Consider the following 12,385-nt stretch of genomic DNA (forward strand, 5'->3'; position numbering starts at 1 on the left):
GCCGTCCTCCTCCGCCTCTCGCTGCTTCGGGGCGCGCTCTCTGCGGCTCTGTGAGCGCCCGTGAGCGCCGGCAGCGGCCGCGGTGGGTTCGTCAGGTGAGTGCGGCCGCGGGAGGGAGAGGCCCGGAGCGTGGAGCACCGCCCCCCTCGGCGCCCGCGCGCCCGCCTCCGGCGAGTCGGCCAGGAGGGGCGGCCGCGGCAGGTGCAGGTGCCGGCGCCGTGGAGGGCGCGGCGCGCGGGGGTTCGGCGGGATGCCCCGGCCCGGTGAGCGCGCTCTCCGCGTGGGCAGTTGGGCTCCGGGCTCTTGGGGGCGGCGTGTGGGGGGACCTCGGCGCCCCGGGTCAGCCGGCCGCCCCCTGGGCTGCTGGTGGGCGCCGGGCGGCGGCTCCTCCCCCGGGCACGGGCGCGTTACACATTAACTGCGCGGTCCCGCGCGCCCGGGGCAGGGAGCCGGAGCCCGGCGGGTTACCTGGCGGCGGGCGGGAGCGGCCGGGAGCGGAGGGCCGGGGTCGCGAGGGGGATGAAGACGGAGTTCCCGAACAAGTCGGAAGCCGCTCACAACACCGGGCGCCGCGCGGCAGGGCTGTGGACGGGGCAATAGCTGTGGACCTGGGGTGGTTTCGTGCCCCAGTCTTAGGAAACGACGCTAGAGGCACCGTGCTGAGGCGTAGAGGTCACCCTCGGGAGGTTTCGGTGAAACCTGTGGGAAATTCCGGGCAGGCGCCCGGAGTCGCGTCCGAAGAGGCAGCTCCTTGCAGCCAGACTTGTGTTCGGGGGAGTTGAGACGAGCTGCACGGATGGGATTGCACGGCTTTGCCCTCCCAGCGTTGAAAACTCGCCCCGACCGCCCGGGGAAGCGCGAGCTTCCTCGCTCCAGAATTGATGCTGGGTGGAAGCCGCAGCATGTAAAGAGTTGCCGGTTGTTATGGGATTAAAAAAAGATATATCTGCAATGGCTAAAGGGTAAGGTCTTGAAAGACAAGAGCGCTGAGTTAGTACTGATTACTGAGAGGCAATTTAGTTTCATGGAAATGTTGCCTGTTCGGAGGCTACCTGTTATACACTCTCATGTTTCACCCCAACTCCTTCCTTTCAGTGTCGGGTTAAAAGCCTTGTAATCTCTTGCAGTGGAATGATTGCATAATTGGAGGAGGGGCCCGTAAGAGGATTACAACAAAACTGTTCCTTTGTAAATCAATTGAAAGACCCAGTTCTTGTTCATTATCCTTTTTCTCATTTTGTTGTTCATGAAGGTTTTTTTTTTTTTTTTTTTCCCCAGTGGTGAATGACAAATCAAGGAGAAAAGAGGCAGAATAGGGTTGTAGACCAATCGTAGTAAATATTTGATACTGTTAAATATTTCACCAGTTTTATGGGGCCTTGTACTATTACCATTTGTTATTTATTTACTAGTACTGTGCATTTTGATAGGACTTTTCGTGTTTGGACATTGTATTCCAGATATGGCTTATGTGATCTAATGCTAAAGCCCTTGTGGAATTTATAGAAATAAACAGTTATACAGTTAAGTAGTCCATTTTTTAACTATTGAAGGAAAAGCCTTTCATTTTTTTCCATTGCAGTAATGTTATATATTAATGTATACCTTTGTGAACCAAAGTGTTTAATATAAATCTTCCTTCCGTATTTGGCAGACAACTCATCTGTGGTATTGAATACTTGTAACCTTTCACCAGGATGGCCATTTAATGTTTAGCTGCTTTGTGGGTTTTCTGAATAGATCCTGTTGTACTTTTTGAATTAGTGTAATTATCCATATGCTTCCTTTAATATTCTTTACCTTTGATTTTGTGTAAACCCTCATCCTCCCCCAACACACACATCCTCTGCAAATAATTTTTAAAATGGAAATGTTCTTAGAAATCTGTTTCACCCCCTCATTTTTTAAACATGGCAGGAAAAAATACTTTGTAGATTACAGTAGTTTTATATGCATTATAGTAGTTAGTATATTTTTTTCCCCCTCAGCAGGAGTCAGTGAACAAATTAGTGAGCTGGCTGAATGAAAAATTATTTAATGTTCAGTTCCATCACTTACTGTGCATAAAACCTTCAGTAAAACATTTAACCTATTTGAGCTTATTTTCTCCATTTGTCAGTGGAAATACTATTAGGTTGAAATTGCTAATATTCTGCTGTTTTTTATGTTTCAACCTAATATGAACTTCATAGTGGTGAGATGAGGATTTAATAAGATACTCCATTAGAGATGTGGGGAAGGGGAGAAGGAACCAATGTGAGCTTGCTTGTGTGCAAGGCACTGTGCGTGCTTGTTTTCCATACCTTGACTCCTCAGTCCTCTGGACATTCCTGGGATATAGGTGACTTGTCAAATTTTACAAATCAGGAAATGGAGGCTTAGAAAGTTGCGGTAATTTGTCTGTAGTTACTTAGTTGTAGGTGGTCGTACAGCTGGCCAGTGACAGAGCCGGTATTAAAAACTGTATCCAACTGCCCAAAATGGAACTTAGTGCTCTTATTCCTTACATTCCCAGTCTGCACTTTCTATTAAAGAACTTTGTAACTATAAGGAGGCACACAGAGTGACAAGTGTTACCATTTGTATTTCTGGTTTAAAAATACCCAGGTTTTCTAATGACGGTGATACCAGCCTTGCTACTACAGTTACTTTTAAGTCTAGTGCTTATCAAGCCAAGTCCTGGTACAAGCTTTATACTAACTCACTTACTCTCACAGTGAGCTAGGAGATAATACTTTATCCCTATTTTGTAGTTGAGAAAATTGAGACGCTGAGACCTTATGTAGTTTGCTCAAAGTCATATAATTAATTAAGTGACAGGTCTGGATTAGATGTCAGTTTGTCTTCCATGTCTGTGCTGTTAACCACTGCACTCTGTATAAGTGGTAATGCTGAAGAATTATTTGCTTATAATCACTGCATTATTACTTCTTTGTGTGTAGCTTATAATGCTGAAGAACTGTTTGTAATTTAGCTTTTATGAGATATGTAATATTAATGTAATATGTAATTCTCATGTGTCACCAGAGATTTTTTTAAATCATATACTCAATTGAGCATCTACTCTGCAAGTCACAGTAGGGGTTAAAGGAAACAATTCTTAAGGAATATGGGAGGTGGGGCCTTATAATCATTCCCATATCTTTTATAAGTTCTTCAAAATGTAGAACACACGTTACATATTTTAATGAATGTCAACTAAGACGAAGTGCTAGGATAGTTGAGTAGTGGAGAGGAAGAACAGATGGGTAGTGGGTAGAGATATTTGTGCATTGAGGTAATGAGGGAAAGCTTTGAAGATATTCCAAGGGAGTACACTTTTTCAAACTAAACTTTTGTCCAATATAATTCTGATTAAGATGCAATTCAACAAAGCATAGTAAATTGGTTACTATGCATTTAATATCCTAAAAACAAAATATCTGAGCTTTTGTAAACTGCTTTCTAGCTAGTTTGTCCTTTTTTTGTACTGCTATCCTTAATTGTACCAGGTAGTACTCTTATAAAAAATTTTATGCTTTTGTAATACTGAGTATCTCTTTTTTGGTATTTATGAGCTTTGATATTTGTGTTGTATTTGTAACTGTTTCTAGGGACCTAGAAACATGTTTGTTGACAAGGTGGTCTCTTCCTTTAGTCTACAAGTTCTTTGAGAGTAGGGCTTACCTCATTTTATAGCTTTAACATTGGGCCTGGTAGGTACCGTGCTGTGTTTGGTGATGGATGATCAGTTGAAGAATGTTAGAGTGTATTGAAGCTGATCTAGCAGCAGAAATTGAAATGAACATTGAATGAGAAATGAAGGGACAGAGGAAGGAAGAGGAAGATACTTACACAACTGGGAGCATTAACTTGCTCTCTCTATTTTCCCTTCCGCTTTCTTTTTCAACTTACAACTAAATGAGGTAGTTTTATGAGCTTACATCTTAGTCTTGGTTAGAGAAAAGTGGAAAAAGTAATCTGATTTATCTTAGAATATAGGCAACATGAAATTAGATAACTATAGCCATAAAGTGATATTACTTAGAGGAAAAAGAATGAAAATTATTCATATAGTTCAAGTTCATGGAAGATTTGATGCTTGTAGTTAACAACAGGATTGTAAATATAAGCATAATGGCAAGTTGATGAAATTCTCTTCAGGGGTACGGATATGAGTATATGAATTGACAGTTTTTAGTATAAAGAAACTCTATTCAAGAATGTGAGAATGCCCTATAAGCATAAAGGAGCATACAGATGATAGCTTAGAACCACTTAAATAAGTGAATTGTAATTTGATATGCCCAGATAAAAGTAATAGTATTGAATATTTGTTTGGGGGCACCTGGTTGTCAGATAAGGATAAAGTATAAAAGAAAAACCAAAATAAGTTTGAAAAAACAATAAGCAAATTTGTATCAGTTCCCTGTGGGGAAAAGAATCATATTTGAACCACATGCCTCAGAAAGACTAATTTTCCCCTTCTTTCCCTTTTATCTAAGATAAATAAAGTTCCTTCTGATTTGTAAGACCCATCTCCTTCAGTATGCTTTTGCTATTTCCCCCCATTACTTTTTTTTTCTTAGATCTTTATAAAATCGTACATTTGTATTGTGCTTTACAACGTGTACAACATTTTTACATTGATGTGCCATTTGATTTTCTCAAATGTAGGCAGGGGAGATAATACCACTACCATTATAGATGTCAAAACTGAAGCTTAGAGAGATTAAATGACTTGTGTCAGTTCGCACAGCTTGTCAGTGACAGAATCTGAACTAGAAGGAAGGTTTTCTGAAATTAGTCTGTTAAAATGCTCAGGTTTTCTCAAACTTCAATTTCTCCAGTTTTGATACTCTCACGAGGTACTTACTGTTTCATTTCTATCTTTTTCAGCAAAAATGTAGCCTGAATAACTGTCTCCACTCTTTACTGCTTTGCTATTCATTCGTTCTCTAAAGACTCTTGTTTATTTATTCAGTCAGTGCATACTTCAGCGCCTATTGAATGTTTAGTTGACATATATTCTTAAGAGGATATATAAAATGAGGCTTCCATTATTGAGAAAAAAAATTTTGGAAAATGGTTTTTAAAAAAAATTATACTTTTAAGTTCTGGGATACATGTGCAGAAGGTGCAGGTTTGTATACATAGGTATATACGTGCCATGGTGGTTTGCTGCACCCATCAACCCGTCATCTACATTAGGTATTTCTCCTAATGCTATCCCTCCCCTTGCCCCCAACTCCCCGACAGACCTGACAGGTGTGATATTCCCCTCCCTGTGTCCATGTGTTCTCATTGTTCAGCTCCCACTTATGAGTGAGAACATGCAGTGTTCTGTTAATTTAAACGATTAACAGTTACTCCTGACAGTTACTTGAGGTCAGGAGTTTGAGACAAACCTGGTCAACATGGCAAAACCCTATCTCTACTAAAAATACAAAAAATTAGCTGGGTGTGGTGACGGGTGCCTGTAATCCCAGCTACTCAGGAGACATATGTTGCAGTGAGCCGAGATTGTGCCACTGCACTCCAGCCTGGGCGACAGAGCGTGACTGCATCTCAAAAACAAAAACAAAAACAAAATATTGTGGAATTAGTGGGAATTCATTTGTGATCTGTTTTAATAAAAATGGGAAAATTGTGTAGCCTAATTGATCATTTGACTAATTTTGCCCTTGGGCTATTAATTACATTCGCATTTATAGACAGAGAACGCTTCTTAAAAGATAAATGCGATTTTTTTGGTCATAACTAAAATGCTAGTTTGGGAAGCCAACTTTAACATTATTATGAAAGCTAATGAAAAAAATGACTTTTTATATATACTTGTTTTGTTTTTTCCTCTTTTATTATACAGTATTGGAATAAATTTTGAACTTCCCTTTTTATTTTGAGAGCATTATAATTACAGAGAGTTTCAAATAAGATAAGTAGACACAATAGTGTAATAAACCTGAAAGTTTCCATCATGTAGCCCAGTAACTGTCAACAATGATCAGTCCTCGTCCATCCGCTTCTCCCACTTCTATATTATTTTGAAACAAATTGCAAGTCCTGTGTAATTTCCCCTGTAGATATTTCAGTATGGATTTCCCAAAGATAAGAGCGGTTAACTACAGTAGTTTTACAAACTTTGTTTTTTATCTATTTTTTCATTTTAATCTACATTTTCTGCTTTTGTTATTACAAACTTAAAAAATTAACACTAATTCCTTGATATAAAAGATCTATACTTTTAAAGAAAATACACAGGGATATAGGTACTATAGTAAATTCAAGTTTCTGTTTATTTTGATTTATATGCTGTTTTTTTCCAAATCCTGTAAGGAGCCAAATAAATATTTTAAATTCTGGCATAGTAGCAAAACAGAGGAGGAAATGATAACAACAATAATATAGGGTGGTTGGTGTAAATGAGTGAGGTAGAAGTCCGAGGAGGTTGGTTATGGTAATAAATGTAATTAGGGATATTAGTATGAGGGATCAGGTTTGTCCTTTGGTATTGTGAATTGTTATTATTTGTTTTAGGATAAGTTGAATTAATTTTTGTTGGATGATAATTAGTCGGTTGTTGATAAGGTGCTTGGAAGTTGGAATTAGTAAGGAGGGAAACAGAATGATGGGGACTACAGCAGGCAGGCTTAGAATTGTTGGGGCGATGAATGGGGTAAATAGATTTTCGTTCATTTTGATTCTCAAGGGTTGTAGTTTTGTGTGTCAATTTTTTTTTCGAGAGGGGTGAATAATAATTTGTGCTTAATAGTTTTAGTTGGATGGTGAGGTGTGAGGAGTATGGATATGATGATGCTGGGTCACGTAGATGTATCTAGTTGGGGCGTTTCACTGTAGAGAGGCGTTGTTTCTCTCGGTCTTTAACTTAAAAGGTTAATGCTGGGGCAGCTGTACAGTGGGTCTATAGAGAGATTTTGTAGAGATTTATGCGGTGAAGGTGTATTAAGAGTATGGAGTAGGGTGTGGTAAGTTTATAGGGTAAATATGGGTCCTATTTCAAAAATTTTTAGTGGAATTAGTTCTACGAAGATAGATATAAAGCTGTGGTTGGCACGCAGATTTCTGAGCATCATCCGTAGTAGACGCCTGGTCATATAGCAGTAAATGTAGTTTGGTTTAAGCGTCCGGGGACTGCGTCTGTTTTTAATCCTAGTGTGGGGACAGTTCATGAGTGTAAGACGTCCTGGGAAATAATTATTATGCGAACGGGGGCTTCAATTGGAAGAATCACTCGGTTGTCAACTTCAAGAAAATAATAGAACACAAAGCAATAGCAGATGCTCATTTCAATAGCAGTGCTTTAGAGAAACTTCAGTTTTGTCTTTGTGTAAGTAAGAGAAGGGTTCAGAGATTAAACATAATTATTCTGTTTGGATTGTTTACTTTTTTTATACTTTAAGTTCTGGGATACATGTGCAGAACATGCAGGTTTGTTACATAACTATACGTGTGCCATGGTGGTTTGCTGAACCCAGGATTGTTCACTTCTTAGAGATTCTTTGCTGTGATTTAACCTGTATTCCCATCTCCCTAGTCCCTATCCACTTCACCTTCTAAGTGTATCTCAGATGTAGTGGAGTTAGGGGTTAGAGTCAGACACACCAGAGTTTGAATACTAGCTCTGTTACTTTTTGGCTATTTGACAACATTAATCTCTCTGAGCTTCAGTTTTTTATATCTGTAAAATAGGGATAAGAACCATTTCAAATGAATGCTCTGAAGATTAACTGGAATAACTGTGTGTTTGTGAATAAATACAAATGAAGATTTTCTGAATGCTTTCCATATGTGTATATGCCTCCATCCCCTCATTTCCAGTCCATGACCTTGGCATTAGATCAGACAGTAATCCTTTAAACGGCCTCTAGTCTCTCTAGTAAAGTTCTCATTGCCTTGGGAGTCATTTTTAAATGACTATATTACAAGGCATCTATACTTTCTAAAATGTAGATCTCAGCATCTCTTCAGGATAAACTTTAAGCAGCATTTTCTCTTTTAAAGAAGGCTTTTAATGGTCTCTCACAGTCCGCCTCTCCAGCCTGCTTTTCTGTTACTCTCTCCTTTGTTAGTTTTATTAGTGCCAGACCCTTATTCCCTGACTGTCCTATCCTATTCCCCTTGCGCGTCTAGGGGATCCTGGACTTGTATTCAGCACTTAAAATCTGACTTATATTTTACTTCTCCCTGAAACATTCTTCTTCTTCCCCCTTCCCTCCCCACAACTCTCAGAATAATCTCGCAGTGGCTCGTAGAGACTGTGTGCTATATCTTTGGTCCATTTGTACCTGTATTCTTGGAACTTAGTACCAGGATTTGCCCAGAGGAATTGAAGCTGGCGATCATCCTTCCATTCCAACAAGAATAAATATAATTTATCACATATATGTATAAAATAAATGTATTTAATATATATAGTAAATGTTGAAGGTTTTTAAAGAAGTGATAGAATTTGTAACTGATGGAATTTATCACAGTTCAATTATATGCTATTGAAGTAGCAGTCTCATTTTTAATCTCAGAAACTGTTTCTTTCATAATTCATGTTAAATTAAGAAGTCATTTGGGAATTTAAAAAGCGTCTATACTTTCCTCCCTGCCCCCCTTCCACAACTGTCTGTGAATAAATTGAAAGAGGAAAATAGTGCTTACATAATCTTTAAACCTTTTCTTTTGACATGCCTTGGAATATTTAATTTCTATTATTGTGATAATAGTAAAACAAAATTGTACTACGGTATAATATATAGATGTTTACTTTTTTTGAGGAAAATCATTCAAAACAATAAGCTTTTAATTGCTAATATTTTATTTAAACCCAAACTCAACACATTGCTTTTTGTTGTTAGTGATAGTGCTTGTGCTGATACAGTATGATCAAAATATATGGCAAGTATTAAGGAAATGCCCTAGAAATCATTATAATAGTAACAGCCAATCTTAATTGGTAAGTGCCAGGTACGGTGCTAAGTCCTTTAATTCTCATGACTACCTTAGGAGATAGTACAGTTATCTCCCCTTACTTGTGTGTGTGTGTGTGTGTGTGTGTGTGTGTGTGTATGTGACAGAGAGAGAGAGAGGGTCTTTCTTTGTTGCCCAGGCTGGAGTGCAGTGGCAGATCACAGTTCACTACAGCCTCAACCTCCCTGGCTCAGGCTATCGTCCCACATTAGCCTCCCAAGTAGCTGGGACCACAGGTGTATGGCACCACCCACTCCTAATTTTTAAATTTTTTATAGAGACGGGGTCTCGCTATGTTGCTTTGGGTTATTGCTTAAACTCCTTGGGCTCAAGCAGCCCTCCTGTCTTGGCCTTCCAAAGTGCTGAAATTAGGGCATGAGCCACTGTGCTCGACCTGTCATCTCCATTTTCAGATGAGAAATTGAGACTTAGATCTCTAGGTCACTTTATTAGTAACTGGTGAAGCCAAGATTTGAGACTGATTCCAGAGTACAAGCTATTTGGTGAGGTAGTGAATACTGGCTAAGTTACCCTATTGGCCTTTCTTCTAGTAGAAGAGTATACTCCTTTATCTACCAGGATTATTTGATTCAGTTCTACAATGAAATAGATGAATATATTTGGGCTCAGATAAGTTACCTGCCCAGGTTCATAGATAGACCTCAGAGCTTGATCAGGAGCCTTAGCTTTCTTCTTCAAGTACTGATGCTTCTACTCTGCTGTGTTACCATATTACCTCCTTTGTTGGAAATGATTTACTTTCTGAGTGTAGTGCTTTGAGGAATTTTAGTAAATATAGAATTCAAATTATTTAATTTTCACATGCTTTAAATTGATATGAAAAAAGATAAAAATCACAGCTTTAGTTTTTATTTTTCTAAAATTAAAATCCTATGTTTCCCATTTGTCAAGGTAAGTCCAAATTAGGGGAATGTGCATTTTGTGGAAAAATGGATTTTATTTTTTCTTGTGGACTACTGATATAAATCAAGTTGCTAGATTTTATTTAAAATACGTATATTCATTTTATTCATATTCTTCAGATGTTTCACTGAAAATATTTTCCCATTAATCCTGATTTCTTGAGTTGTCCTAGGGATGCCTTTTGTTTTCAAGAAACATTTAAAAAATTCACTTTAATTAGAATAAATAAATTTCATAAGGAGTTATTAGGATCTTTCTAGGCATTTATTAAATGAGGTAATATGTATGAAATTCTTAGCACCACTGTCTGACACATAGTTAACTTTCAGTAAAGATTGGCTGTTGCTTTTGTTGTGATAGTACTGACTTTGAGAAAGAAAAATTAACAGGAAATGCATATTGGGGATCAGAAGGAAATTGTTTTAATCAACTTTTTCTTGTGGTCTGCAGTTGGCTTTATTACCTGGAGCTCAGTAACAAGGCCAGCCAAGTTGTGTTGGTAATTCACCCATAAGAATTTAGTGTGATCATCTTTTTTACATATTGGTCATGATCCTTGACAAGTTTAATTTATTAATTGGGATAATCTTCAATTGAAATTAGTTCTTTTTGAATCACTCATTGCTTAATGCAAAAGATACTACTGCTTAAAAATAGTAGTTTATTTTACTCTTATAAAGATGTTGCATGTGAAATAAATCTTAAAGCTTCTATATATTTAAAGGGCAAAAGATTTTCAGACCAGTGAGATTGGAAACTCATTACCAGGTAAATTATGTTTTATGGAAATTTCACGTGCTTGAAAAAGGGATTAAATTTAACCTCAAAATAATCTCCTTTTCAGAAGTGACTTGAATTTAGACAGTGTTTAAATATATCCCCCAGAAGGAAAACATTATAGGTTAGAAGCACTGCTCAGAGGCATTGTCCTAAGTACTATATAGCAGGGGTCCCCAATCCCTGGGCTGTGGACCAGAAGTGGTCTGTGGCCTGTTAAGAATTGGGCCACACAGCAGGAGGTAAGTGGCAGGAGGTAAGTGGCAGAAGGTAAGTGGCGGACAAGTGAGTATTCCCATCTGAGCTCTGCCTCCTGTCAGTTCAGCAGCTGCATTAGATTCTCATAGGAGTGCGAACCATATTGTGAACTGCACATGTGAGGAATAGGTTGCGTGATTCTTAAGATAATCTAATGCCTGATGATCTGAGGTGAAACAGTTTCTTCCTGAAACCATCCCCTCCCACCCTCTGCCCTGTCTGTGGAAAAATTGTCTTCCATGAAACTGGTCCCTGGGACCAAAAAGGTTGAGGACCGCTGTTATATAGTATTATCCGTTTTAATTTTCATTCTGTTAGGTAGCAAAACCAAGGCACAGATTTCCAGATGGGAGAACCTAGGCTCAGATTGTCTCAGTAATTTGACAGAAGCGGGATTCAAACCTGCCTGTCTTGGAGACTTGTACTTTATATTCATAGCTTATGCCCCAGCTAATGGAGTATCTGTGTTTCGTATAAATGCTTTGCTTTCACACGGTAGATATGTCTGGAAATCCCTTACAGAGGTTTTGTCTTTCTCATTTCCTACTCGTCATTTGGATCTTTCCTTTGGCTTTATTTATTCGAGAATCCTTTGCCTCTGATTTATTTGTCCTTCCTGTGTGGTCTCTGAGTTTGTTTGCATCTTCTGTGGCATTTATCACGTATCATTGCCTTTACTTGTCAGTTTCCTACTCTGTTAGGCTGTTTGAAGGGAGAGTAGATTTTTCATCTTTCCCCAGAGCCTGATACAGAGTAGGTCATTAGTAAATATTTGCTGAAAGAATGGCTGAAATACTGTGTTTATATGTGGGAAAAATAGGGTTAATGTTGCAGGTGTGATGGATTTTAATTCAAAACTAAGAGAAACATTTTCACTAGAACAGTGGAACAATGGAGTGGTAAAGCATTTCTGCTTGTAGTAGTAGGTGTGTCGTGGTGGTTAAGAGCTTGGACGGTAGAATCTAATAACGGTAGGCTTTAATTCTGACTACTCTAAGCTGCAGTTTCCTCAAGCATAGATGCACTATACTTAATATTTAGTAAGTGCCCAACAAATACTAGCTGTTATGGGAGGAGCCACCTTAACTTCCTGTGAGACTGGGGCGGGTAGTTGAATGACTTGGCTCCTTGGCTCCCCGTACCCTTCCTCTCTCCCTGGATTATTTTGAAGCAAATCCAAGTAACCTTATTTCATCTATAAATACTTCAGTGTATATCTTTAAAAGATAAGGATTTTAAAATTATAACCATTATACCATTATTATCCCTAAAATTAACTATAATTCCTAATAACTTAATTTGTTTTTACAGTTGGTTTATTCAAAGAAGAATCCAAACAAGGCCCACAGATTGTGTTTAGTTATTTCTCTTAAGTCTATAAATTTCCTCTACCTCTTTGTTTGTTTGTTTTTTTTTTTTTTTTTACAGTTTATTGGAAAAACCAGCTGGTTTGTTTATGATGAGAGTG

The 12,385-nt window shown here is 38.6% G+C and overlaps 1 protein-coding gene across 5 annotated transcripts in view; it reads left to right on the top strand.

Moving 5' to 3' along the window:
• Positions 1-12,385, top strand: part of RAB3IP (RAB3A interacting protein) — a 66,655-nt gene that overhangs the window by 522 nt on the left and 53,748 nt on the right. For 2 of the 5 annotated variants that reach the window (XM_050746589.1, XM_050746592.1), the window contains exon 1: positions 388-962. The exons of 1 other annotated variant lie outside the window; for it this stretch is intronic. In XM_050746589.1, the coding sequence (XP_050602546.1) occupies positions 925-962 (38 nt within the window). In that variant the 5' untranslated portion in view covers positions 388-924. Of the gene's footprint in view, positions 1-76; positions 96-196; positions 264-387; positions 963-12,385 lie in introns of those variants that run through there. 2 more of the 5 variants (XM_050746593.1, XM_050746590.1) reach the window with 2 other exon arrangements.

The sequence above is a fragment of the Macaca thibetana genome, chromosome 11 (assembly GCF_024542745.1).
Source record: "Macaca thibetana thibetana isolate TM-01 chromosome 11, ASM2454274v1, whole genome shotgun sequence".
Classification (NCBI taxonomy): domain Eukaryota; kingdom Metazoa; phylum Chordata; class Mammalia; order Primates; family Cercopithecidae; genus Macaca; species Macaca thibetana.